The 26,987-nt window shown below is 56.4% G+C and overlaps 2 protein-coding genes across 9 annotated transcripts; both read right to left on the reverse strand.

Annotated features, from left to right (window-relative positions):
- Nucleotides 1–4,067: 4,067 nt before the first annotated feature.
- On the reverse strand, nucleotides 4,068–12,061 carry C2CD4C (C2 calcium dependent domain containing 4C). 3 transcript variants are annotated; one of them, XM_019657515.1, is made up of 3 exons: nucleotides 7,662–12,061; nucleotides 7,439–7,451; nucleotides 4,068–7,043 (listed from the first exon to the last, which is right to left on the reverse strand). In XM_019657515.1, exons 1-3 carry the CDS (start codon nucleotides 7,796–7,798, stop codon nucleotides 5,742–5,744), a joined length of 1,452 nt encoding a protein of 483 aa, XP_019513060.1. In that variant the 5' UTR covers nucleotides 7,799–12,061; the 3' UTR covers nucleotides 4,068–5,741. The 3 variants fall into 3 exon arrangements, with proteins under 3 accessions (XP_019513060.1, XP_019513064.1, XP_019513061.1); XM_019657519.1 differs by having other exon boundaries at nucleotides 7,439–7,456; nucleotides 7,662–7,747; XM_019657516.1 differs by lacking the exon at nucleotides 7,439–7,451 and having other exon boundaries at nucleotides 7,662–7,745.
- Nucleotides 12,062–12,893: 832 nt separating this feature from the next.
- Nucleotides 12,894–26,968, reverse strand: SHC2 (SHC adaptor protein 2). 6 transcript variants are annotated; one of them, XM_019657508.1, is made up of 13 exons: nucleotides 25,750–26,968; nucleotides 22,938–23,008; nucleotides 22,521–22,581; nucleotides 22,246–22,365; nucleotides 21,768–21,821; nucleotides 21,602–21,653; nucleotides 21,386–21,512; nucleotides 20,221–20,383; nucleotides 19,502–19,556; nucleotides 18,785–18,928; nucleotides 17,109–17,419; nucleotides 15,176–15,309; nucleotides 13,435–13,521 (listed from the first exon to the last, which is right to left on the reverse strand). In XM_019657508.1, exons 1-12 carry the CDS (start codon nucleotides 26,221–26,223, stop codon nucleotides 15,181–15,183), a joined length of 1,761 nt encoding a protein of 586 aa, XP_019513053.1. In that variant the 5' UTR covers nucleotides 26,224–26,968; the 3' UTR covers nucleotides 13,435–13,521; nucleotides 15,176–15,180. The 6 variants fall into 6 exon arrangements, with proteins under 6 accessions (XP_019513052.1, XP_019513050.1, XP_019513049.1 ...); XM_019657506.1 differs by having other exon boundaries at nucleotides 17,109–17,485; XM_019657507.1 differs by lacking the exon at nucleotides 15,176–15,309 and having other exon boundaries at nucleotides 12,894–13,521.
- Between the last annotated feature and the right edge of the window lie 19 nt (nucleotides 26,969–26,987).

Consider the following 26,987-nt stretch of genomic DNA (forward strand, 5'->3'; position numbering starts at 1 on the left):
AGCTCCCCAGAGGCCATCCTCAGCCCCACCATCATAGTCACTACACCCCAGGTGACAGCCATCCAGCTTCCATCAGAGTAGAGTCACATTGCCTGTTCTTGAACTTCTAGTAAATGGAGTTGCACAGTGTGTTCCTCATGCCCAGCTCTCTCACTCAACATCAGTGCTGAGGTCCACCCAGGCTGCTGTGTACAGCTCATTTTTTCAGGGACAGCTTTGCTTGGGTTTGGAAGGCAGAGACTTCTGGGTTTGCTGTTGGGTGGGAGTGAGTGGGGCTGAGAGAGAGGAGTCCAGCAGGATCTTCCATCCCCTACATCCAATCCCAGCATATCCCAGAGAACTGACATCCTGTTTCTGAGCAAGGTCAAGTTCCCGACCAGTGAGGAAGTGTAAGGCAGAGATTTACCCCCAAAGTCCCCTACCCTTGCCCCTACACACAGAGTAGGATATAGGGTACTGAAGAGAAAACTGAGTCACAGTGGAGAGTGGCTCATCAGAATTGAAACCCATGCCCTGTAACCCAAACAGGGCCTGGATGGTGGGGGCCCCTGGAAAGGATGAGCGGGCAGGGATGTAAGAAGGCAGTGTAGGTGGGCTTGAGGGCTTGGTCTGCACACAGCCCTGGTTCAAATTGCCATCCTGCCACCTGCCAGTTGGGTGGCTTTGGGCAGGTCATTTTGCCTGCACCTCAGTTTCCCTATGTGAAAATGGGGTCTGTAGAGTCCTGGTGAGGACTCAATGGGTCATCCTCTCACCATATGGGCCCTGCACTGTGTATGCATATTTTATGTAATTGTAGAGGGTAGTGCCTGTAACATCTCCATTGTCCAGAGGGAGTCAACTGAGGCCCAGAGAGCAAGACAGCCAGCCGTGAGCATGGGAGGCACTTTTGCAGCTGGTGTCAGCCCATGGTTGTTGGTACCAATTGAACACCAATAGGAATCCCCAATTTGGGGTGCAGTGAAGGAAATCTCATTCAGTGGAAACAGACAGCTCAGTAGTGAAACAGCACCTGGGTGAAGTAGCCCCTGGGCAAGGTCCCTCCCCAGATAGTTCTGCACCAGTAACATGACCAAGAAACACAGACCTTAACCTTATAGGTAGAAGGGGGAAATGTGCTCCTGAAGCCAAAGAGCTGGCTTTATATAGAGAGAAGGCCCACCCCTGGTCCCTGATGGTGTAAATGAAGACCAAATCATCACAGTTTGATTGATCCAAAAGGCAGTGTCCTGATTGGTCAGAATGGAGCCACTCTGATTGGTTGGTGAAGATATCGCTGTAGACTCCGCAGACCGGTAAAGCCTCAGTCTTATTGGTTGAAATAGAATTCCAGGAACCCCTTTATATGGGCTGGATGGAGGGTCACGGTGCAGGCAGGTGGGTCAGTGCCAGCTTCTCCCTGAGGTCCAGATTGTGTGAGAGGCTCTGCTTTTAAATTTGAACCCAGTGAGCCACCAAGCCCTTCTTGGTAGCTTTCTTCTTTCTCAGGGTCAGCAGTGCACACCTGCTGCATACTTCCAACCTCCACCAGGTGAGGGGGTGTGGAAGGAGATGGTCAGCTTCCCTGGGGAGGACACGCACTCGCGCAAAAGCAGGCCTGCTCCCTCCCGAGACGTTCCATTTTATTCAAGTCATTTTTCTCCTCCTGTCAGCAGGGAAGTAGGAGGGTGGGGGGCAGCTCCTCCCTCCCCCATGCAAAGAAGCTGAGAAGAAAACAAAAGCCTAATTGAATCCCACACTGGGGGAAGGGGGTGCAGCAGGGAAAGGCCCCAGCACAGGAAGGCCAAGGAAGGCCTCCCCGGGTCTTATGGTAGCCTACAATTATTACCCTAATGTGATTATATTTATTATCGCCACTGTACTGGCCTGATTCCAGCAAACATGCCTGTGTATAAGCTCTTGCCCAAACACATAAGCCTGGGCCTCATCTGGGCTGAAGCATCGCTGGTGGGGACCCTGAGATCCCGATAAGCCACGGGACTTGCCTGGGGCCACACCGCTGAGTAGGTCACTCCCCAGGTCGAAGTTCAGATTTGCAGGCTTCCAGATGTGCCTGGGAGGCCAGCATAGTAAGAGCAAAGGCGCAGGGAAGAGGGCGTGCATGGGCTGCGGTGCACGGCACTTGCAGGCTGTGGTGTGGCAGGTGAAGGAAGTGGACTGATTGATCAGGCAGTGAGGCCAGGCTGCGATGGAATGGGAGCCCACAGTGGGCTGCATTGCAGCCCTTCCCTTCCTTCGGAATGTGCCGGTTGCCCCATACTGCGTCGTTTCAGGTCCTTCTCCTTCTGCAAAGCTCTCCCTGACTAATGCCCTGATGGAGGCTCCATCCTTTCATCCAGGGCCACACTCCTCAGGCTTCCTGTCAGACTGGGGCACACCCAGCTCCACGCTCTTCCTCCTCCCTCATACTGGAGACTCACTGTATCAATGTTCCTTGGCTGCAAGCGAAGAAAAAAAAAGTCAAACTGACTTAAGCAAGGAAGGGATTTTATTGGCCCTCTGAACTGAAATGTGCAATTGTAGACTTCAGGCACACCTGGATCCAGGTGTCCATGAGGTCTCCAGGCATCTGACTCATCATCCTTAGCTCCGCTGTGCACTGTGCTGGCTCCACTCTGAGAAGGGGGCACCGTTTTGTGCCTTTTGTGATTTGCACCATGTCAGGTTGCTAGTGGTTGCCCTGGATGCCCACAGTTCTTCTGAAAGTAAGAAGACTCAGGATAGCAGCCTGGCTGGGAGAAAAGAGTGCCAGTACCACCTTCATTTGCACCATCGACTGAGAACTGGGATGCCGCAGGTGCAAACATTCTGATTGGATCTATGTCACAAGGCAGTGTATGGCCATGACAAAGAATATAAAAGGGGTCTAACCTCATTGGAGTGGGAGCTGCTCTGAGGAAGAGGCCAAGTGAGAGGACATAGGCTGGTTCCCCGTGAGGAACCAGTATGGAGAGAGGCAAGAAGGGGTCTTCATGAGCTGCTGGTCTCCATATGTCCTTTTGGGAACTCTGAGACACAGGGCAGCCACAGCATGCATGCGCGCGCGCGTGCGCGCGCACACACACACACACAAGCACACTCACATGGTTCCATACTGCACACAGCACACATAAACATGCAAGCACACATGCTTGCTGACATGCATGGCTACACTCGTGTTCATACATTCACTCACATGGTTACACACCAAGACACCTGTGCACAAATACGACTGCACTCCTGCATGCATGTCACTACACGAACACGCACACGTGTGCATAAGGACACACACGTGGTTACGCATGTGCAAAGGCACATGGTTGTGTGCAATCACACACCTGCATACACACAGGCTACCCAGTGATGAGTGGCTGGTGGGGAAGAGGTGAGAAGGTGCTTGGTTGCCCTGGCAACACATCCTGGAACCCAACTAGGCCTTGTTAGCAAGGCTCAGTTGGCGGCTGTCAGCAGGTGGAGGGCTGCTGAGGACCCCAACCCTGCACAAAGGCTACTGGTGGCTTCCAGACAGCTCTGGCAGTCTTCACCCCAGTGGGAATAAGAGAGGAAGGAGCAGGCCTGCAGTCAGAGCAGGAGACAATGCCCTGGACTGGGGAATCTGTGGGGAGAGACATGCCCTGCCCTGGAGTGTGTGCAGGGGACACAAGGGTGGGGATTGGCCTCCTGACCAAAACATTTGCTATCTGATTCCTGTCTGATAGCAGGGGCTGGGGCAGACCAGACAAGAATGAGAGGCAGGTCAGTGAGGGCACTCCCATTTTGGCATCTGATGGCATCTGAGGGGGTCCCCATCGGTGATGGCACCATATGTCCAGACTTTGTCCCCAGTGGACAGAGCCCAGAAGGCGCAGACCCTACCTCTGTCTCCAAGTCCTGGCTCCTGGCTCCCATTGGCTAGGCTTTCTTGGGCAGGTGAGGATGTGGGTGGCCCCCTCAGGGGCCATCATGTAGACACCTGCTGAGTGAATGTCAGCTGTTGTTACAGCAGGGCCGGGGGACCCATTCTCCCTGGAATCCCAGGCAGAATTCCTCTCTTATTATTAAACAGCCAAGAAGGCAGATCTCCACCCCCGCATTCCCGAAACACCTTTATTGCACTAAAAACAGCATTTATAAACAAACACATTTGGGGAGGGTGTCTTAAAGGTTTACCCAGAGTGGACTTGGAAGAGAGATATGAAACAGTGCAGGGGCATATTAAGTACAGGAGAGGTCAGGATCAAAGAAGGGGAGGGGTGTGTGCTTCAAGCAGGGCCCTCTGTCTGCCTCCTCAGCCCACAAGCCTGGCCTTGGTGGTCCCCAGGTTCCAGAATGAAGGGGGAGCCCCTTACAAAGCCAAGAACAGGAGCATGAAGGAGCAGGCACAGGACAGAGGCTGGTAGGACCCCAGCTCCCAGGGCTCCTCCATCTTAGTCTCCAGGGTGCACTGGTGCTTTCCCCAGCCCTGGAGGAAATCTGCCCCTTCCCCCCTCCCCCAGTGAGATTTGAAAACCTAGAGTCAGGAGGGACAATGTGTGAACAGGGAGGGGCACCCCAGGGTCCCCATGAACTGCCCTAGTCCATCCATGCCCAGTGGGCAGCCCAGGTGAGGCAAAGGGGTAGAGCTGGCCTGGCCTCGTTAGCCCCTGCTTCAGACCGTATCATTTCTGTTTCATAGAGCTGGAAAACCTCCACAGAAATCATTCAAGGACCCACGTGCTGATACAGTAAGCAAACCCATGCAGACACCTAGCAGCATGAAAAGCCATAACGAGGGTCCTCCCAGCCTGCTTTTTGTCCCTTTGCCCCACCCACCCTAACCAAAACCTATTTACACACATGGAATAAAAGCCACAGCAATCAGTCACTAGGCATCACTCCCTGGCATCCAACAGTCAAGGCCGCTGGGGGAATGGAGGTGGGGGGGTGCGGCAGCCTATGTGGGGAGGGCCAGGCCATGGGCTGGGGGCTGCTCTCTGGGTGCCTTCTGAGCAACTCCCTCCAGGGTTGGGAGGCTCCAGATGCCCCAGCAGGGCCTAGGGGTCCTGAGCAGGTGCAGCAGACAGGACAGGCAGGTCTGTGCCCAAAAAGCAAACAGAGAACGCATTGGAGGAAAACATCCACAGGGGTTGGGGCAGGGGGCTGTCTGGCTCCAGAAACAGGAGAGGGGCCTTTACTCCCATTTTCATCTTCTGGGACTTCCTGCGTCTGAGCTCTGAGGCACACAGGTGCCTCCTACAGCTCCATGGGAGCACTGTTGGTAGAACCTAGGCCTGGCACTGCTTTCTTGGGGGTGTCTGGTGGGCCTGGGGATGGAGGACACTCGTGCAACACAGGAAAAGATTTGGCACAGCCTCAGGACTGCACAACTCTAGGACTGTGATCCACCTTGGCCACCTCCTGGCACAGGTTCCCAGCTCCCTGAGAATGCCTTTCCAGAACTCTGAAGTCCACGGGCGTGAAACCTGAGGCCCAGGGGGGGTGTTCAGCCCTGCAAATGGCCCTTTCTCTTACCTGGCAGCCTCCTCTCTTTGTCCTCTGAAAAACTTAATCCATGAAAAATTGTATCCTGGGCACCATCATCAACCCAAGAAAGCCCAGGAGCCCACTGCAGCATCAGGCCCAGCCCAGCCTGAGTTTAAACCCACCTTCTCCTTCGGCCCAGGTCAACTGGCCTCCTGCCTGGCAGAGTCTGGGTGGGGAGGGAGGCAGGGTCTACCCTGGCCACCCATGGGAGGGATGAAGGGAGGGGCAGCGAGGGGCCTTTACAAGAAGGGAAGCAGGGAGGGCAAGGGCAGCTCCTTCTCCCCCAGCAGCGTGTCGCGCTTGAGGCTGCTGCCTTTGTTGACCACCTTGATCCTGAGGGCCAGCTTCCGGATGCTGGCCGGCCCCACACCGTCGAAAAAGAAGTCCTCGTTGAAGACCGGGTGGCGGCTGTTCTTAATGATGGTGCTGCGCTGTTTCTGCAACTTTCCGGGGACCAAGCACAGGCCGACGCAGCAGTTGATGCTGCGGGCATCGCACAGGTGGTCGTACAGGCCCTCTGCGGCCAGCAGGCGCACGCGCAGGCGCGCCTGGGCCACCTCGTATTCAGCCAGCAGCCGCACGCTGCCTCGCACGCCCATGTGCACAGTGTGCTCTGCGCGGGGCGCCTGGCCCGGCTCAGAGCCTGGCTCCGGAGTAGCCCTGCGTGTCAGGCGGCGCCGGGCCCCGGGGCTGGTGTCCAGGGTGCTGTCGTCGGCCGACAGGGAGCCGTGGCAGCCCACCGAATGCTTGAGCTGGCTCACCTTGGCCTGGCTGTCCTGGGCGAAGCCTTTGAGCAGCGACACCGAGCGCGAGAGCAGAGGGGACCCGAATGGGGAGGACTCAGCCGAGGACCCCGTGTCACTCTCCCCACCGCTGAAGTAGCGGCTGGGGCTCATGAGGGCCCCGGCGGCCTCCCGGGGCACAGCATCGCCCCCGTTGGCTTTGGCGCCCCCCCGACGGCGCACAGCACCCGGGGAGCCCACCTGGGCCAGGGCTCCATGCTCGCTGTGGAACAGGGATTCCTTGCGTCGCGTGTGGGGGCTCTCAGCCAACGTAGTGAAGCCGTAGGATGTCTGGGCCTTGGGCACCGAGGGCAAGGACATGGCACTCTGGGCCTGGGGATCGACACTGGTGACTGCCTCCTCAGCAGGCCAGTCCTCAGCGCTCTCGATCTGGATCACGTGCCGGGTGGCCGCCTTCAGCAGGCTCTTGCTCTCAGATGCCAGTTTGGTGGGCAGCCGGGGACTCCGGGGGACTCGGCGGGGCACAGCAGAGGCCAGGTTCTGTTCCAACGGAGGCAGGCCCGGCTCGGCCTGCCCCTCAGGCTCTGCGGGGCTGGCAGGCAACTTGGGGGGAATGAAGAAGTCGGGGATCTTGTCGGGCGTGAGCACGTTGCTGTACAGAGGCCCCTTGGAGGCCTTGTCCCCCGCCTCGCCCCCTGCAGCACCATTCTCTCCAGACCCCCGAAGCCGCTCCAGGAACCACATGTTGGTTTTCTTCATAGTGGTGGCAGGCAGGAGACCAGGAGGGGTCTGCAGAGTCTGGGAAGAGGGAAGAGACGCAGGGGTCAGGAGCTGCAGGCATCCTGCACTGGGGTCTGGAAGAGGGGCTCTTGTCTCGGGGGAGGGCGCCTGGACAGGGCCCAGGGCAGGGGTGAGGGGCACTCCCCCTGCCTTCCTCCACCCAGAGGGACGTGCTTAACTTCCAAGCGAAGCGGAAGCCGAAGCCGGGAGGTGGGGGGGCGGGGGTGGAGGGGGGCGCTCCGACTCTAGGGAATCTCCAAGGGACAGCGGCCCCTCTCCCGACTCCACCCCCGCTTTGAGGAGTTCAAAGAGCTTTCTAAAGGTTTCCGCGCTTCAGGCCACGGGAAGACACCACAGGGTATGGGTGGACCCCCCGGTGTCCCAGCTCCGCCCTCCGTCAGGCTCCCACCCACCTGTGGCTTCTCCCTGGCCTCAACGGGTCGGGGCAAGCAGGTGGGGGAGAGAGAGAAGGGTAGTCTGCGGACCGACTGGGCAGCCGGCTGACCCCGCCTCTCTCCTCCCCCTCTGCTCCCCTCCCCCCGCCGCCGCCGCCCCCCCAGCCCCGCCGGGCTCAGCTTGGGATGGGGGTGGGGTCCTAGGAGCCCCCACGGAACATGGCGTGGTCCCAAAACTCACCTGCCCGGGAATGATGGCCCGAGGCTGAGGCTGTCCGGCGGACTCGCTGGGGTCTCCGCGCGAAGGCTCTGGGCCTGGCGCAGGGGACGCGGCCACAGCTTCCACACGGGCGGCGGCGGCAGCGCAGTCGGACTCATTCACCGGCGGCGGCGGGAAACCGCCCAGCCGGGCCGCCGCGCCGCCGTATTCCTCCTAGTACGGCCGCCGCTCCAGCCCCCACCCTGGGGTAGGTCGCACCCAGGAGCCTCGCAGGGACCCAGGGGGCTGATGGGTGTAGGTGGGAGGGAAGCAGGTGATCGCATTTTGTTGCTGACCGTCCCTAGCACTCGCCCCTGCGAATCCCGGGAGATGGGGTCATAAACCCCAAGCCCTGCCTCTCAGCTCACCTGGGGGGGGGGGTGCAGGCCCCCACCTGCTGCGGGGCCTTTCTCTGGTGAGCAGCTTTTCCGAGCATCATCTCTGATGACGAGTAAAATAATAGCAATAATAATAACCTCAGGTGAATTTACTATTGAGCTCCTTCTTGGTACCAGACTTTAACGTCCTTCCCCCAACGCTGATTCTTACAACGGGCTGGTAGGTCCTACAGTTGCTCCATTTGTAGATGAGGAAGATGAGGGTTTCCTTCTAGAAATAAGGGCCCAGAAGCTAAGCCCCAATCCTGGTTAGTGGGCATCGCTCAGTGCAGCCATCCCAGAAGCCCGCGAGGGGGCTGCTGCTTCGTTTCATGGACAGACATTTGTTGAACACCTACTGGATGCTGGACAGTGATCCGGACGCTGGGGACGCAGCCCTGATGGATGCACCCACTTTGTGAGGCATCCCAGAGATACACAGGTGAATAAAAATTGTGACAGGAATATGTGATTAGAGGAGAGGGGAGAGCACCAGCGTGCTGTCCACAGATAAACGAGGCAACCCCAGGCCTGGCAGCTCCTAGGACTGCAGAGTCCCTCTGGGGTCCCACACCCTTCTGCCTTGTGATCTGCCAACCCCAAATCCCTTGTTTCCTCACTGCTTGCCCTCCTTCCCAGCCTGTTTTCCCAACCAGTTCTGAGTCCAGTCTCAGTTTGTGAGGAGCCAGCAAGATAATGTGGGGAGCTGGAGGCTCCGCCCATCCATCACCTCCACTCACCGTGGAGGGAGGTGGGGTTTAGAGTCCCACCGTCCAGATGGGGAAAGCAAGGCTCAGAGGGGCCTCCAAGACTCCAAGAGGCCTGTCTTAGCTTTGTTCACCCAACAAACACTGAGCCCCTGTTTATGCTAGAGCAACACTGACATGACCACACAGTCTGACAGGGGACTGATACCAAAGACTGCGTCACCTCACTACCACCTCCATGAAGCCTGCCCTGCCTGCCAGCCTGGCTAGGTGCTTCACAGCCTGACAGAGCCCACTACCATGAAGAATGCCCTGGAGCAATGATGGGTGATGTCATTGGCCCTGCTGGGCCTGGAGCTGCCTGGAGGAAGGATTGTTGCATGGGCTTAGCCTTGCAGTGTCCCTAGGATGCTGGAATCATTAATGAGAACCAGCCAGACAAATGGATGGGTAAGTGCCACCAAAGGAAGGATGCCTCCCGGAACAGCACTCTTTCATGCAGCAGGGGTCTCTGAGGGCCTTAGCCACCTTTCTCCACTGTAGGGACAGTGACCATGGGGCCCAGGAAGGAGCAATGCTTGGATGGCCTGGGTACTGAGGGCTTCACTCCTCACTCACCCTTGCCCAGCTGGGCTGGGGGAGGAGGCGGTGGGTTTATTCTGTGATAAGCAACTCTAATGAGGGAGCCACTCAGGGTTTGAGTGCTGGTGCCAATACTTCCTGCTGTGTGACTTCTGGCAAGTGTCCAAATCTCTGTGTCTCCATTCTCTTCAATGATCCCTGGGCATCACAGCATCAGGGTGACTGTTTGCCCAAAATGTGCTCGTCTTTGTTTTACGGAAACTGCTGCTGGTGAGGAAAGGGACTCATCCAGGGGAGGCAATGCCAGGTCTTGAGGTGAACCCCAGAACTCAGACCCCACCATAGCCTGGCTCAGCCAGAAGCCCCACCCTTCTACCCCACCCCATCACATTTGGGGGCTGGGGAAACTGAGGCTCTGAGGTGAAAGGTGCCTGGGGATGGGTCCCAAGCACCTGCTCTGTGGCCCGGGGCAGCCCCCCTCCCCAGAAGGGGCAGGGAGACTGGCTCAGGCTCTGTGATCCATAAACGGGACCCTCTTCTTGTCAACAAAACCTGCATCCTCTGCAGAGCCCTGTGGCTGACAGGTGTGGCAGCCCCCACAGAACTTACCCAAACCTCGAGCTATAATCTTCCTGGAACCAGAGATGGGGAGGCTGCCAGCTGGAGGCCTTCAGGCCCAAGCTGGAGAGGGAGCCTGACAGTATCCACCAGCCCCTCCTGCCCTAAGTTGTGCCAACTTGTGCTGACCGGGATGGTCCTCACCCACCCCCCAGGGGCCTGCTGTATGGGGAGTGGAAAGTGGCAGGTCTCAGGGAGGGGGAAGGAGAGTGGTGCTTCTCAGGAGCCAGGCCTGTCATAGCTGCCCCCTGCAGCATCCAGCAGCTGGGCTTGGAGGACCCACAGGGAAGTGCCTCAAAGACAAAAAGACTGGGAGCCAGAGCTCCAAGCCTGAGGAGCCACTTTGTGCCCATGCACCTCTGGGCTGAGCAGTCTCCTCCCCTGGGAAATGGGAAAGAAGGCCGCCTGTCTGCACACTCTCAGGAGGGACCCAGGCCCAACAAGGCACAGGCTAACCCACGGTGGGGGGGTGGGCATCATCCCTGGTTTCCAGATAAGGAAACTGAGGCACAGGGGATAGCGCAATTCTGGCGGGAGCCCAGTTCAGGGAAAGGAAGCAGCTGGTCCAAGGCTGCACAGCCAAAATTGAAGCCACGTCTCTACTGCTTCCCACCCCAGGGCCCTCCAAGGGTGAGGCTGGGGCACGGAGCATTTGCTAAAGAATTGATGGCAGAATGGGACAGGACACAAGGTGGGGGACCCAGCTATCACCGTGGGGGCGCCCAAGACCTGAAAGCAGATGGGGGAGGTGATGGGGTTCGAACCGAGGCTCTGCCGCCTCCCACTGGTGAGGGCTTGGGCAGCCATCTCACCTCTCTGAGCCTCCATATCATCTGTAAAAGTGGGGGAAATCTGAGCATCCTGAGTTTGTGAAGTTCTTAGCACAAGCCTGGCAGGAGTGCTAGATGGAGACTTTGAAGGGAGGGTGCCAGGCCTTGGAGAACAGAGAGCAGTGAATGAATGATTGAATGAATGAGTAACATTTAGACCCCTGTCCTACAAATCTCTGGAATCTGACACTTCTTGACAATCTCTGGTCCAGCCCCCAGTACACTCTCTCAGCCGCCCCCATTCTTACCCTATCCTTAGTGTATACTTCCAACTAGGGAGTCTTATTACCTCTGTGCTTAAAAGATCCACACCAGCTCTCCCTGGCACTGAGCTTTGCCTCCACTCCACCACCCCCCGATTTCATCTTCAGCCACTGGCCATCCTTCCGCCCCCGAATGTACTGTGCTCCACACATCACAGGGCCTTTGCATGTGACGTCCCTTCTCACCCACAACTCTGTCCTATTCATCCTCCAGATCAGAGATCTCTAGGCCCCAGGACACTCTCATTTTCACAGTTGTCATTAGACACTTCATGGGGATTTGCTGATTCACGTCATTTGATGATTAACTCCATGAGGACAGGTCTTTCTAGGTCCTGTTGCATCCCCTTACCCACCAGCGGTCCTGGCAGATAAAAGCTCAAGGCAGTCAATTAAAGGATATCAGGATGGGGAGGTGTGAATGGATGGACCAATGAATGAATGAATGACGGATGGCTGGATGGACGGTCGGATGGGTAGGTAAATGACAGATGGGCAGATGGATGGACTGGTGGCTCTCAGTCTCCATGTCTCTGAAGTAAGAAACATAGCATCAGGGTCCCCTTCTGGCTCTGCCTTTGGATGGCTTCATCCCTAGTTATGGGAAGGGCAGAGTGACTTTTACTCCCATACCCATGTTAGGCCCCCCAGGCATGGCAAAAGGCCTGCCAACTGGGAACAAAGCACAACCCCTCCCCAGAGACCTGGACCCTAGCAGGATTTGGGGAGGGCTGGGGACCACTTTGGAGAGAGGCCTTCACATTTGTGGAAGGAGTTGAAGGAGGGTCCTGGGGAGAATGGAGGTCTCTCTGGGAGGGCGAGTCCCAGAATTCATGTGCGGGAAGGTCTTGAGGACTGAAGTCAGGGTGCTAGAGTAGGAAGCTGGGCACCAGGGAGAAGCATGGGTGAGGGTAAAGGAGGCATGTCAAGAAAATGGGGAGGGCCGGCCGAGTGGCGCGTTGGTTAAGAGCTGGCTTGGGATGCCAGCTCTGAGCAGCAGGGCCCCGGTTCGGATCCCACATGGGGGCCAGTGACACCGCCCTCTACAGCTAAGATGGTGAACAACAGCTCAACCTGGAGCTGGGCTGCCATGAGTTGCTGGCGACGGCGTAGGCTGCAGTGGGTTGCCATGGGCTACCGTGTGTAGCCAGCAGCCAGCGTGAGCAGCCGGCAGCCGATGTAAGCTGCCAAGAGCTGCCGTGAGCGGCCGTCCAGAGGCCGGCGACCGAGCTGCCTCACCCGGGAAGAGCGCAATGATAAACCAACATGGGCCAGTGAAGCAACATCCTCCACAACTAGACTGAAGAACAAAACAAAAGCAACTTGTCTATTCCCCTTCCCCTGATTCCCCATCGCTGTTCCCCTCCCCCAATTCCCCAATAAAATATTTTTTTAAAAAAGAAAGAAAATGGGGAGAAGAGTCGGGACCCCTGGGAAGTGTGAGGCCAGAATTACAGACAAGTTAGGAGCAATTTGGAGATGACAAGGAGCTTTTTGAAGATATGTAGGGAATATCTCAAGAGAGATTTGTAGCATTTGGGAGATAAACTAGGGTGTTTTCCAGACAGGGACTGGGTATGTTTAATAGGGGAGTTGGGGTGTACTTTATCTTGGGATAAAAACAAAGGTTTATGGGAGATGTTCGGGGATTCTGGGAGAGAGCGGACTGTCCCTCACACCCTCTCCGCAGGAGGGGCACACCCACCAGTGACTTTCTCCTCTCCATCTCCAGGCCATGGGCCCCCCCACCTCCTCCAGCCCCAGGGAGACCAAATCTGATGTTGTCTGGCTTTTCACCTGGCCGGCTGACCCCAGCCCCCCAACCTGAGAGTGCCCCTTAGTGTGCAGCCATTCCCAGGTTTAATTACAAACATATTCCAAATGTCCAGTCCAGGTCGATGCCCGAAGGCTTGCCCCCCAACACTGACTCAGCACATGTCCATGTCTGAAGACCCAAAGCACCTCTGTTCTCCCTCCAAAAGACAACTGTGTACCAATTTTTCAGGTGGAAACAATGAGGCCAGCCAAGACAGGACTCCATCTCCATTTCAGGGGCTTGGGAGCCCTCCCGAGCTGAGGTCCAGCCCGAAAAAGAGCCAGTGCCTCCATCTCACAGGGACCTTAGCCAGGGCTCTGAGGGAGAAGGCTGCTTTCTGATATCTTTTCATTAAAGGCAAGAAACGGTTCTGTCTTTGGTACGTACACCTTCACTCCAGGTGAAGGGTGGAGGCAGGAGGGGCGTTGGCACAAGGAATGGGTCTTGGGCTCCTGTCTCCTGGCCAGGGTTACCCAGCCCAACCCAAGGCCTGCTGGAGAAGGGAGATTCGAGGCCCATGTGGAGGAAGGAGAGACAGCGGCGGTTCCGGCCTGACCAGGGTCCAGAGAAAAGGCTGAGCCACCACTAAAGGCCACCACACCAGGGGTGTCTGGGGAGCAGGGACAGGAGCCAGGGCTAGAGCCATCACCTGGGGGAGAAAGTGAAGGAGAGGTCAAGGGTCAGCTGAGACAGCAACCAGAGACCTGGGTTCAAACCTCAGTTACACAGCAGTAAAGTGACCCAGCGAGGGGCCTCAGGCCCAGGAGCCCAGGTTCAAGTCCCAGCTCCCTCATGTTCTTCCTGTGTGACCTAGGGTAATGTCTTAACTTCTCTGTGCTCTTTCTTCTGCAAAATGAGAATGATAATAACAGCGCCTGTCTCAGAACCTCGTGGGAGTTAGTGAAATGCAAGGTGCAGAGAGGGGCTGAGCACAGTTCCTGAACACAGCAGTGGCTGCATTAGCAACTATTATAGCTGCCATCAGCGTTCTTTCTTGGGTCACAAACAACTCTGGGGACAAAAGGCAAGCAGGTCCTACCCTGGCACATGCAAACATACAGCCCCAGAGAGCTGCAGGTCATCCAGGTGTGCCATAGGACCACCCCCAACCCTTGAATCCCTTTTCCAGACTGGGAACCCCATCTCTTGCCAGCAGCCAGGCCTGTCTGGGGGCAGGGAGGAGGCCCTCGCTGAGTGAGGGAGAAGGCAGAAAGGAGACCATTGTCATGGCGACAGGAAAGCAGCCTAACCTGGCCCAGAAGCTCCTCTCACACAGCCTTTGAGAAAATTGCACAGCCCCTTTTCCCTGCGGTCCCTCCCTCCCTCCCTCTCCCTCCCCTCCCCAGCCCCCAGTTCCAGTTGTCCCCAGGTCCTCTCTTCCTTCTCCACAAAGGCTGCTCATGATACTCCACCCCTCTGCACCCCAGCTCAGCCATGTCCTCTTCTGCCGGGACCACACCTCCACCCTGTTTCATCACAGAGCCCCTGCTCTCTCACCAGAGAGGTCCTGGACCTTCCTGTCCCTCACCCACTCAAAACTCTCCATGGCTCCCCAATACCAAAAGCAAAAAGCCAAGGGCGCACCTTCTCATCTCATCCACCCCACCTGGTACAGCAGCCCTGCCAAACCCAGGCCGTGCTGGTCCCTCTTCCAGGGTAGCCAAATGCTACCTCCCTCAAGAGATCTTTATCACCAGTTAAACAGTTACCATAACAACTCAGCCATTCCAATCCTAGGTATATACACACACTCATGGGTGATGAACACCCACGTCCACACAAAAACCTGCACACACATGTTCACAGTGGCAATATTTGCAACACTCAAAAAGTGGAAACAGCCAAGTGTCCATCCACAGGTGACAAACACAATGTGGCCCATCCATACACAGGAGTATTACTCAGCAGTGAAAAGGAGGGAGGCGCTGACACTCACCACAACATGGATGGACCTTGAGCACATGATGCTCAGTGAGAAAAGCCAGACAAACAAGGCCACACAATGTGTGATTCCACTTATGGGAAATGTCCAGAACAGGCACATCCACAGACAGGAAGTGGATTCTTGGTTGTCAAGGGCTGGGGGTGGGGGGGAGGACTGCAGATGGGGTTTCTTTTGGGGTAATGGAATGTTCTGGAACTAGACAGAGAAATGCTGCACAACTCTGTTTAGATACTAAAAACCACTGAAGTATCCACTGTAATGGGTGAATTGTGTGGTATGTTCATTCTTTCTCAGTTTTTAAAAGGAGAGAAAGTGTGGCCCCTGGGCAACTGCCGGGCGCCAGCGGCTGACTACACACCTGGCTCAGGGCTCCCGCTTGACCACGCTGCGCAGATGCAGCTCGCTCTCAGCGGCCACAATGGGCTGCCCGTTCTGCAAGTGGTAGCCAATTAGGTGGCTGATGCTCTCAAACAGCATGTCCTTTGTCCGCACCTGTGGGGCCAGAGGCCTCAGCATCAGCACCGCCAGGGTCCTGTTGGGGAGCAAACTCGGCCAGCCCAGAGCTGCTGAATCGGGACTGTGTTTTTACAAGCCGCCCGCATTCTGACGCACTCAAGTCCGAGCACCCTGGGGTCCGAGACTTGTAGAGTCAGAAACAGGTATGGACACAGGCTCCAGAACCACCAGGATTCTGAGGCCGCACTTCCTATAGCAGGTCGAAGTGTCCCCAAAAAGATGTGTCCACATCCTAACCCCAGGAACATATGAATAGGACCTTATTTGGAAAAAGTGTCTTTGCAGATGTGATAGAGTGAAAGGTCTTGAGAGGAGCTCATCCTGGATTACCCAGGTGTTCCCAAATCCAGCGGCTTGTGTTCTTAAAAGAGAAAAACTTGGACACCGAAACACAGAGAGACTGCATGAGAAGACAGGGGCAGTGACTGCAGTGATATGTCAACAAGCCACTAAGAACTGCCAGAGACCACCAGAATCTGGGAGAGACCTGGAACAGATTCTCCTTCATGGCCTCAGAGGGAATCAGCCATACCCACACCTTGATTTCAGACTTCCAGCCTCCAGAACTGGGAGACAATAAATCTCTACTATTTTAAGCCACCCAGTTTGTGGTCATTTTGTAGGGCAGCCCTAGAAAATAAACACACCCCTGGAATCTTGGAGACACAGATCTGGAAATCAGAATCACCAAATCCAAAAACCATCTGTGTCTTTGAATGAGAAAATCTTAGCATCACTGTGTGCTAGATCTGGGTGCAACACAGAGAGTCTCTCGGGCCCCCAGGCTGCCAAGCATTTCACAGGTGATGCTGGGCTCACTGGGCACATATTACCTGGGGGAGCAGGGTAAAAATTCTGGGCCTGGTCACACAACCACCTTCCACCTGAGTGTGCCCCCTTCAAAGACGTGCATAGGCAGCCACGGAGGGCGGTCCTGAGGATTCAGCGAGATGGAGCTAAAGCACTTTACCAAGTGCTTTAAGAAGTCTCTAATGCCCCCTAAGCACCTGGGAAATCACCTGTAGAGCCCAACGCCCTTGGATGCTGGAAAATGCTTCACAAACCCTAGGATGCCTTGTAAATTGGAAGATGCTTTGTAAGCCCTAAAATGCTTTAGGAACTGTAAAAGACCAAATCTCATTGGCTCAAAGCAACTGTAAGATGCATCACCATTTCATGTACCATGGGGGTGGGAGTGGGGAGGTAAGATGCAACTGATGTTTAAAAAAATAATCTGGGCCTCAGAGATGTCGAAATGAGAGGGAAAACTGTGTATCAGAGGCTTGAAGCGTTTGGTAACCTGTAGACCCTAAGGCTCCTTGTAAATTTAAACACGCTTTGTGAACCCCAAAATACATTAGAAACTGAAAATACTGTATTCACCACTCAAAGACATCACTATTTGTAAGACGCATTAGGGATAATAGAATGCGAAAAAAAATGCATCTTACAATTGTTGAAATATGGTACTTTGTAAACCCTGAAAAGCCTTGAAATTGGAAAAGGTTTTGTAACACCCAAAATGCTTTATAGACTGAGAAATACTTTGTAAACCCTAAAATAGTTTGCAATTCTTAAATTGGAAAATTGTAATTCTAAGGTACCTGGTAAACAGGAACAGAATCTGTAAAAGTAAAGGGTTTTGTAATCCGGAAAATACATCATTAAACCTAAAGGACCCTAAGAAGCTGCCCCAGTCCTACCTTAGCCCCGCCCGCGACCCGTTCCCAAGCCAGGCCCCGCCCCCAGCCCGGCCCCGCCCTACCCCACCTTACCACGCCCTCAGGATCCACAAGCAGCAGGTGCTTAGGCTGCCCAGCGTGCATGCCAGTGAGGACGTACTGCCCGGGGTTGGTGACGCTGTCGCGCACGAGGAAGTCCCCGTCTGCTCGGAGCAGTTTCTCCGCCGTCCTACGGCTCATCTGGCCGTGGTACCAGGGCTCCTGCCGCAGCTGCTCCTCCGTGGGGGCTATAGGGGCCCGGCGGGTGGGGGGGCTGGGCCACTGGTCCTCCAAGAGAAGGGGATCTGCCGCTGTGCCCACCGCCACGGAGCACTCATGCAGCTTCAGGGCATCCTCGAAGGGTCCTGCGAGTGAGGACGGGGTGCAGGAGGCAGGGAGCCGGCAGCTGCCTCCTGCTGGGAAGGGAGGGCCTGAGTGGGAGGAAGGACCCACTCTTGGGCAACACTGATTGAGCACCTACTGTGCATCAGGCCTGTACTAAGCCCACCACAATGCACCACCAGCTGTGCGTTGAGTGTGCTGGGTTCTGTGTGTGAGCTGGATGTGCTGAGTGTGCTCTGTGTTCTGTGTGTGCGCTGGGTGTGCTCGGTGTGCACTGGCTGTGCCGTATGTGTGTGTGTGTGTGTGTGTGTGTGTCTGTGTTGAGTGTGCTGTGTGTATTTGCGTGCTGACTGTGGTGTGTGTGCTGAGTGTTCCATGTGTGTTGTGTGCTGTATGTGGTGTGTGCTGTGTGCACTGTGCATGCTGACTATGGTATGTGCACTGTGTGTGCCAGTGGGAGCCTAGCTAAAGCACCTTTCTCCACAGAGCCTGCTGGTCTCCCAAGGGACCAGGCTGCCTCACAGGGAGCTCACACCTCCTTTTCCAGGGGAGGAACACTGGGAGGGGCCAGGGGGGCATACTCCTAGTTCAGTGCCTGGTGCACAGTAGGTGCTCAGTCCACACCTGTGCATGTCATTCTTGCAATGATAAGAAATCCAGTTGTCAGATGGCGGGGAAACAGGGTTTTGCAAATGTCGTGAAGGAAGATATATGTAACTAGCTTGAGCAGTTCTCAGGGACCTCCAGCTAGGGAGGTGTCCTGAAGGAGGAGGACCACCCTGCCTGGTCAACACCCCCACAGTGCTGTGGAAGAGGGTGGAATTGATGTGGGAAGTACGGAGGGCATTTTGGACACAAGCCTCATCCATCAGACTGAGCCCTCTCTCAGGCCCTGAGGGAGGCAGGAACAGGCCCCACCCTCTGCTAGTCAACTCTTATCAAGATGTGGATTAGGCCATCACCATCAGACTGGGGTTACCCAGGAAGCAGAAAGTGCCTACCCCATCAGGCTGGGAATCCCACAGGAAAGGGCTGTGGCCTCCTCCCTCAGACCATGGAGTCACATGAGAAGGAAGCTTAAATTTCCTGTCAGACATGGGAGACCCACAGAGAAGAGGGGCCTGAGCCTCCCCCCATCATACTAGCCACTCCTTCAAGGTAGGAACTAGGTTCCTCTCATCAGACTAGGGACCCTCATAGAGAGGAAGCTGGGTTACCCCCAAGAGACTGGGGAGTCCCTATTAGACTAGGGAGTCCCATAGGAAGCACTTCCCCACCCCACCCACATCAACTTGGAAAATCCTCAGGGGAGGAGGCTGGGCTTCCCTCATCAGATCACAGATGGCATGCGTGCGCCCTCCCCCTCAGGCTGGCTTGCCCCCACATACGCATGTCGAACAGGTCTTTCTTGGGGCTGTCCTCAGGCTGCAGGGGCTCCGGGGCATCCAGACCCTGCGTATTGACATACAGGTGGTCCTCGTAGTCTCGGGGCCCCCGGGCGTCTGCCTGCACGTAGCCATCCCCTGGTGGAGCTGGGGAGGGTGGAAGGGTTGATGGGGTCAGCTGAGAGAATCAGGGGAGGGGCTCGCAGGGAGCACTGAGGCCCTGGGGAGGCAGGGGTTAGGGCAGGACCCCACCTGGGAGCCCCACCCATACCTGTCTCCTCCAGGAAGCCAGCCTCCCCGCGCATTTGAGCAGCACCATCAGGAGTGAAAAACCCATAAATGCCCAACCAGAGGACTGAAAAACCCATAAATGCCCAATCAGGGGCGGTGGGGCAGTGGACATCCGCCCCCAGGGAGGAAGGTGGCCCAGTGGGCCAGGCCTTCCCAGTTTCAAAAGAAGCCAAAAATCTGGATGAAAAGAAACTGATGTCATTGGGGGAGGGGGGTTGTCACTTTGAGGGGTAAAAAGTATAACTAGTGCACTGTGTTGTACACCTGAAACTAATTTAAAAAATAAAATAAAATAAACTGATGTCAAATCTCTTAAGACCTTGGGGAGTAAAAGTGAAATATGCAGAGGAGAAACTGTGAGGGGGACCCAGGCATCCAGTTGGGGAGGGGCTGGGGCACCCCCATGCCCTCAGGGTATCCTACCCTCACCTGAGAGGCCCAGCTCCCACTGCAGGCCACGGGCGTCTCTTCGAGGAGATGCACCCTGAAAAAGAGAGTGAGGGGGTCCTCTTGCAATGTGCAAGCCCCTCTTCTAAGCCAAGCACACCCAATGTCCCCAGCCAGCCCACCTAAATCACTGGGGGAATAAGGCAGATGTGAGGTAAGGCTCACACCCTCTAACCCTTCTCCCTAGCCCTGGCTCTCAAACTGCCAGCTGCCCACTACGGCTGGCTTTGTGCCCACCTCCCACACCTGAAACAGCTTTATAGGCCCTCTCCACTTGGGAAGGTGGTCTGTACCCCCCTGCTGCCCTGCACATGCTATTCTCTCCACCTGCATGCCCTTCCCTGCACTGCTGCCCTGGGCAACTCCTATTCAACTCCTCGTCAGAACCCAGCCCAAACACTGCTTCCTCAGGGAAGGCCTCCTGTCCAAAAAGCCAGTCTCCCTGCTGTACACTCTCGTTACCTTCCTTGGGAGATCTGTCACAGCCCTGATTAAATCGCCATGATTATTTACTCAACATCTGAAGTGTGAGAACAGGGCCTAGCAGATCTGTGCAGTTTGGGAAAGGAGGGTTGTGGGAGTGAAAGACCATTTAGGATTGAGGAAGACCAGCAGAAGGAAAAGCTAGTGACAAGGCCCAAAAAGTCAGCATCTGGGGACGGCCCTGTCAGTGCCTCCCACATGAGTCCCCAGAGGCTGACCTGGCTGAGGGCTCCAAGGGTCCCGAGGGCACAGGGCTGTGTCAGGGTGAGCCTGGAGTCCACAAGCCCACCCAGGGGCGGCTCCTTTCCTGGGACACTGTTGTAGTAATTGTGTTCTGTGTCCTCCTCGTCTCCCCAGGCCAACTCCTCCAGCCCGGTCAGCCTGGGGACAGACAGCAAGTGGGAGCACAGGCAGGGGCCCCAGCACACAGGGCAACAAGAACAGAGGTGCCTGAGGGATGCCAAGAACTTGGAGCTTAAGCTTTTTAGGGTGGGTGGAACATGCCAGACCCCAGCTCCGATCAGCTGAGCCTTCACCTGGGAAATGCTTGCTGGGGGCTGTCTTTCTCATCCCTGGTCTATGACAGGACACTGCACGACTACAGCAGGTCCTCAGGAGAGCTGATCTCCACTCCTGTCCTTTGTACCCACCTCTGAGTCCAGGCTGGCAGCCAGGACCGGGTCGGAGAGAACACACTCGGTGTTTAATTAAAAGGCCATCACTGTCTGGCCCTATTGTCTCACCTGTAGAAATTTATCCCCCAGGTACCCAGCAAGACAAGTGAAACCCAGCATGCATGTGTGAGGGACATGTGAGCAGGTGACAAAGGCAACAAAGGCCACCTCACCCCCAGGGAAGGGCTGTGGGGGGGCAGGGCTGCACTTAATTCACATGTACACTTCCTCTTCAGTGTCTGTGCGTGTTTGTATTTCTAACGATTAATAAATATTTAAGTAGGTGAGAGCAGGGGCCAGCCCAGGAACCAAGAGTGCTCTGCACACTTTCAAGCCATAAAATGTTTAAATTGTTAAGAAAACATCCAAAGGACAATATTTGGCGACATAAGAAAGTTATTGAAATTCAGATTTGCGCATCTATAAAGTTTTGTTGGCTCACGGCCTGTCCACTGCTTTGGTACCCTTGGCAGCTGCTAACACAGGCCTATGCATCTGGCCGCAACACAGAAAATGTAGACTATCTGGCCCTTTGCAGAAGCATGGGCCGCCCCGTGCGACGATGACCATAATGAGAACAATGCTGACTGGCTCCTGAATCTTCATGGCAGCCCAGGAAGTGGGGGCTGTTTTTATCCAGGTTTTATAGATGAGGGAGCACAGGGGACAGAGTGGATCCACTCCCAGGTGGAGGACGAGGGGCTGGTACCTTTCTGGGGGGACAACCACCTTGGGGGTGCTGTGCAGATACTGTTTGAAGCGCAGCTCAAAGGCTTGGCCCACGGTGCTGATGACGCTCTGGGCGAGGCCCTCGCAACACTCCAGGATGTGGCAGGCTAGGGGCCATTTGTGACACAGCGTCAGTGCGGCCTTGGCAGCTAAAACACTACACAGCATCCCCTCTACCCGGCCCACTGGGCCTCACCTCTCTGGTTGATGGGGTCCTTGGCAACATAGGCCACGTAATCCGTCATGTCCTGGGGAGAGAGGGGATGGGTGGGAGAAGCCCCTGGGTCAGGACTCCAGGCGGCCCAACCCCAGCAACGCAGGAGACAGAGAGGGCAACGTTTACCCGCCTAGCCCCTTCTTACCGTGTCACCGCCCGACGCGAAGGAAATGGACTGCATGTGGTGGTTGGCGATGATCTGCCAGAGACATGTGATTACAGGGCAGCCCAGGCCAGGGGCCAGGGACTAGCATTAAGGGCTGCTGGAGCACCCAGAGGAGACGCGAGGACAGGGGTATGCAGACGCACAGACACATGCAGACATGCAGACACACGCAGGCATGCAGACACACAGACACGCAGACACACGCATGCAGACACACACATATACACTCCGTGCCAGGAGCACCTCCACCCCACTGTGACAACTGTGGGGCGCTGTGAGGGCAGTAGCTGTGTTCTCCCTTGGCTCCTGGCTCAGGCTGGGGCCTCAGCTCCTGTCTAGGTGAACAGGTCACACACAGCCCTGCACCCGCCATCTCTCTGGGCTTCACTTGTGTAAGTCCACAGAGCCTACCTTGCATGGGGCTGTGGGGGCTGCGGACAGGGTGGGCAGCACTCACCTGGCGCGTAGCGGGCACTGAGAGGTTTAGGCCGTCAGTGGAGATGCTGATGGAGATGCTCATGCCGGCAAAGCGCAGGTTGCTCTTGCCCAGGATGGAGGCCAGCGCTTTGTTGGGAGCCTGGGAATAGCACAGGGCGCAGAGTGGGGGCGTGGGCACTGGAGTGGGAGGTGCAGGGTGAGAGTGTGGGGGCAGCACTGGAGGCCCCCACAGAATGGCTCGGGCTGGGCAGGGTCCAAGGGTGGCCATGGCTTCCCCACCAGCCCCTCACCTACCTTCTTCTTCCAGGAGCCCCGGACGCCAGGTACAGCCTCATGGAGCCGGTTGATGGCTTCCCTGTGGAGGGAGGAGCTGAGCTTGGAGGGGAGGGGCCTAAAAAGGGCCAAGAGCTCAAAGAAGGGTGGGGGTCAGAAGGTGACGACAGGCTGAGAAAGGGGTTCAGTAGACCCTGAGAAAGGGAGGGCACCAGAGCGGCAGGGACGCTGGGATGCCTGGGGAGAGGAAGGACAGGGAGGCATGGAAGTGGGGGCTCCCAGGCATCTGGCAGATACCCCCTCAGCTCTTTCCCTCCTGCTCTTTCTCAGTGGCCAGCACATCCTTGGGCCACAGCCCCATTCAAAGGCACGGGCATTCGATTCAGTGGGGCCAACACAGCCCCTGAACCTGGTCCCCGACCCCTTCCCGCAGCTCACCTGGTGACCTGGGTGCGAGTATTGAAGTCCAGGGAGCGCATGGAGCACAGGACCTCGATACAGCCCATGTACTGGGGAAGAGAGGCAAGTTAGCAAGCAGCCCAGCGGGGCTGACATAGGCTCCTCACCCACCTGACACACTCAAGGAGTCCAAGCCCTTCCCGCTGTCCGAGTGTCCAGCCGGTAGCCACAGGGTCTTTGCATCCACTGACCCATGCCATTCCTGCCCCCATCTATTTGCAGACTGCTTCCTCCCTATGTCCAGTCTCAGAGCTGTCTTCCCCAACTACATAACTTGCTCCACAGAAGCTAGTCGATCCCTCCAGGCTCAACTGTGACTGTTCATTTAACCGTGCCACTAAGACGTAAGCCCAGGAGGGCCGGGATGGTGGTCATCTTGCTCACTTCTGCATCCCAGAGCACAGCACAGGGCCTGCACACAGATGGGACAGAGACCAAGGCATCAACCATCTCTGACCCTTTACAGGAAAAGCATGTGGACTCCTGCTTTGACCGCCATTTCCATGGAAAGGTAATTCAGAATCTCCAGGAGATGGTGCTGAGGGACAGAGGAAGTGGGAATAGCCAGCAGAGTTCCTGGAGCAAGGACCAGACGATGGCCACAACTATTCTTCTAACGCCTGTGCTGTTCGGAGGGTACCTGGTGTTGGAGGGCCACGTGGCCACATTGGTCATATGCCCCCATTGATGTGAAACGTCCAGGACAGGCACATTCAGAGACAATTGCAGTTGCCAGGGGCTGGGGAGGGCTGAGGGTGACTTCCTATCAGGGTGATGGAATGTTCTGGAACTGGACAGTGGTGATGGTTGCACAACCTTGTGAATATACCAAATGCTACTGAATTGTCCATTTTGGAATGGTTAATGGTTAAATTTGTTATGTGAACTTTACCTCAATTTTTAAGGTAAACCATGGTGATAGAAGCTGGGCTAATGGGAATGCTGCAGGTGGTGCTGACCAGGAGGAGACCGGGCAGACTGCCAGCTCAGTCTGGGTGCCCTGCACCTGAGACTTGCTTACATTTACACTAAAGAAGTATATGTATGTTATCCCTAAATTTGAAAAGTCTGACCAAGAAAAAAAGTACATCCCACAGATACTAATTAACTATAAAGGAAACAAATGGTACCTTTACCAGGGAGAAATGTCACCTTAAAAACGTGTGTTAGTTTCCTGGGACCATTGTAACAAAGCACCACAAACTGGGCAGCTTAAAATAGCAATGTAAGGGCAGCCGGGTGCCGTAGTTGGTTAGAGCGCCTGCTCTGAACAACAAGGTTGCCAGTTCAATTCCCACATGCACCTTCCGCAACTAGATTGAAGACAACTTAAGCTGAGCTGCCGATGGGCAGCCAGATGGCTCAGTTGGTTAGAATGTGTGCCCTTAACAACAAGGTTGCTGGTTCGGTTCCTGCATGGGATAGTGGGCTGTACCCCTTGCAACTAGGTTGAAGGACAATGACTTGACTTAAAGCTGATGGGTCTTGGAAAAACACACTGTTTCCCTTCCCCAATAAAATCTTTTTTAAGAAAAGGAAACAGGAATGTATTCTCTCTCAGTTCTGGAGGCCAGATGTCCGAAATTGAAGTGTTGGGGGGCCCTGCTCCAGCTGAAGGCTCCGGGGCTGGTCCTTCGTCTCCTCCAGCTTCTGGTGGTGACACCAGCCAATCGTTGGCTTGCAGACACATCACTCCAGTCTGCCTCCATCTTCCCCCTGTGTGTCTAGGTCTACATTTCCCTCTTTTTGTCAGAACACCCGTCATTGCATTAGGGCCACCCCACACCAGGATGACCTGATTTTAACTTGATTACATCTACAAAGACCCTATTTCCAAATAAGGCCGTGTTCACAGGTTTAAAGGACATAAATTTGTGGGGGACACTACTCTACCCAGTACCTGGGGAGTGGGACTGTGGTAAAGGCAGCAACCAAATGCAAACACATCAATGTTCAGGACGCTGGTCCCAAAAAGCTAGCTGAGATGTGAATCCCTTCAGATGGTCAAACACATTCTGGAATCCCTGATACTGTTCATATATGTAACGTTGAACTGTGGGTATGCAGGAGGACAGCTAGCTCGGAGACGCATGTGGAAGCATTTAACAGCCAGTGTCATGGCCCTGGCACTGGTTCATCACACCTATATCCAGGGATAGACACACTGCAGAGAGCGTGAGGATAAGAGCCGTAGGTGTGGGTGCACAGGAGAGCCATCCATCCAGCTTTCCCGTTCATAATAAAAAACCAGGATAAATAATGACCCGTTCCTTTATACCACATTCAAAGTCCCTGAGTCTCACATATCGAATTCTGAGGTCAGGCTGGACGCCGCCCCTTTGCAGATACCCTTTCCCAGCGCCCCCGACAGGCCGAGGTCTTGGCATGTTCCGATTCTGTCGTCTGCGAAAGAGCTTTTAATGGGGGTCTGGATAGCAAAATAGGACGTCCCCAACGCCCAGACTCTCCCGCCCAACAGGACGGGGGAAAGAAGGATGCTTAACCTGCGCATGCGTGTCCCCCTACCCACCTGCCGCCCTCTCCCCGCCCCTCCCCACGTGATGCCGTGGGAACCCCGACTCCAGCGCCTTCCCGCTGGGGGCGCCCAGAAGAGCGCGGGCTGAAGATGGGGGCCCAGGGTGGTGGGGAGAGGAGAAAGAATGGAGAGGAGACACCTGGCTCTCAGGGTCCGGAGTGTCCTAGAGAAAGAGGTCTAGGAGGGGAGCCCCAGTCCCCAGGTTTGGGGTCCGTGGAGGATGGGAATCCCAGATGTCCCGGCCGGCGCACTCACCCGCACGATGTAGGAGACCCCAGAACCCAGGACCCTGGCGTCTGGGTGTAGCCAGCCATGCGCCGGCTTGTGGATGAAGCTGCCTTTGCGGATCCACTCGTCGGCGCCGGCGTCTGGGGGCCCGGCAGTCCCCCGCGCGCCCCGCGGACCCCGCGGCCCGGCGGTCCGGCAGCGGCTGAGCGCCGGCAGGGGGCAGGGCGCGGCGCAGCGCGGCTCGCAGGCGTTCAGAACCGCAGCCGCCAGCGCTGGGATGCTAGCCGGGCCGACCGACTCCGGCTGGGGGTCAGTGCCCCCCGCGACCCCCGCATCCCCCGCCGCCCGCGCCGCCGCCTGGCCGCGACCCAGGAAGCCGACCGGGGCCGCGAACTTCCACTGCGGCATGCGCGGCAGCAGCGCGCAGAAGGTGGTGGGCGCCTCGGGCTCCGGGGGCGCAGGAGGCCCGGGGGATGCGCGCCCGCCGGGACCCTGCGTCATGGCCGCGGCCACCCGACTCAGCCTGACCCGGTGCTGCGCCTGGCGCGCAGGAGGCCCTCTCGCTCCCTCCCCGCCTCCGGCCCGGTGATGTCATCTACCCGCCCAGCGCGCAGCCGCAGGGGGCTGCGCCCCTGGGACCCCGGCCCTCGGCGTCCAGGCGCCTGGCGGGGCGGCTGGGGAAACTGAGGCCCGCCGAGGGCACGGCGCTGACTCAGATCGGGGAGCCAGAGAGGAAGCGATGTTTTCAATCAAGGGCCCAGGCGGGACCCCCTACTTCGCCCAACTAGGAAATCACCTCCTTTCCTCCCTTTTTTGACTGTTGAGGAAACGAGGCCTGGAGAGGAACCGAGGCCTGGAGAGGAACCGAGGCGCGGTCAGAGAACAGAACCCAAACCCTAGGGTTAGCTCTCTCCATTCCCACTGTTCCAGCCGGAAGTTATTTGAAAATCAGGCCCTGCTTTATTTCCTAATGGGGAAACTGAGACCCAGGGAGGGAAAGAGGTGTGCCTGAGGGCACACAGCGGAGACTTGGACCTAGGAGTCCCGGGGTGGTTTGGTTGGGTGGGGGGCGGGCTCAGAGGGAAGCTAAAGTGTCTCGTCTGCTGCCTTTTCCTGGGCCTCAGCTTCCCAGGCTGTATGCCAGGGGCGCCAGTTGGAAGAGCACGGGCTCATCCTTCATATCTAGGGAGCCCAGTCTAGCATCAACCCAACTGAGCCCTTGGGCCTGAGCCTCCCAGGCCTACTGGCCCCTTCGGCCCCACCCC

Source organism: Hipposideros armiger, unplaced genomic scaffold, assembly GCF_001890085.2.
Source record: "Hipposideros armiger isolate ML-2016 unplaced genomic scaffold, ASM189008v1 scaffold_275, whole genome shotgun sequence".
Taxonomy (NCBI): domain Eukaryota; kingdom Metazoa; phylum Chordata; class Mammalia; order Chiroptera; family Hipposideridae; genus Hipposideros; species Hipposideros armiger.

Bases quoted from the DNA above. Each gene is read 5' to 3' on its own strand.
- C2CD4C (XM_019657515.1), bottom strand. From the start codon at position 7,798: ATGAGTCCGACTGCGCTGCCGCCGCCGCCCGTGTGGAAGCTGTGGCCG.
- SHC2 (XM_019657504.1), bottom strand. From the start codon at position 26,223: ATGACGCAGGGTCCCGGCGGGCGCGCATCCCCCGGGCCTCCTGCGCCC. The intron at 21,822-22,245 runs GTGAGTGCTGCC...TGTCTCTGGCAG, and splicing joins CAGTGCCCGCTACGCGCCAG to ATCATCGCCAACCACCACAT. The intron at 18,929-19,501 runs GTGAGGGTAGGA...CACCCTCCCCAG, and splicing joins GTGGGAGCTGGGCCTCTCAG to CTCCACCAGGGGATGGCTAC.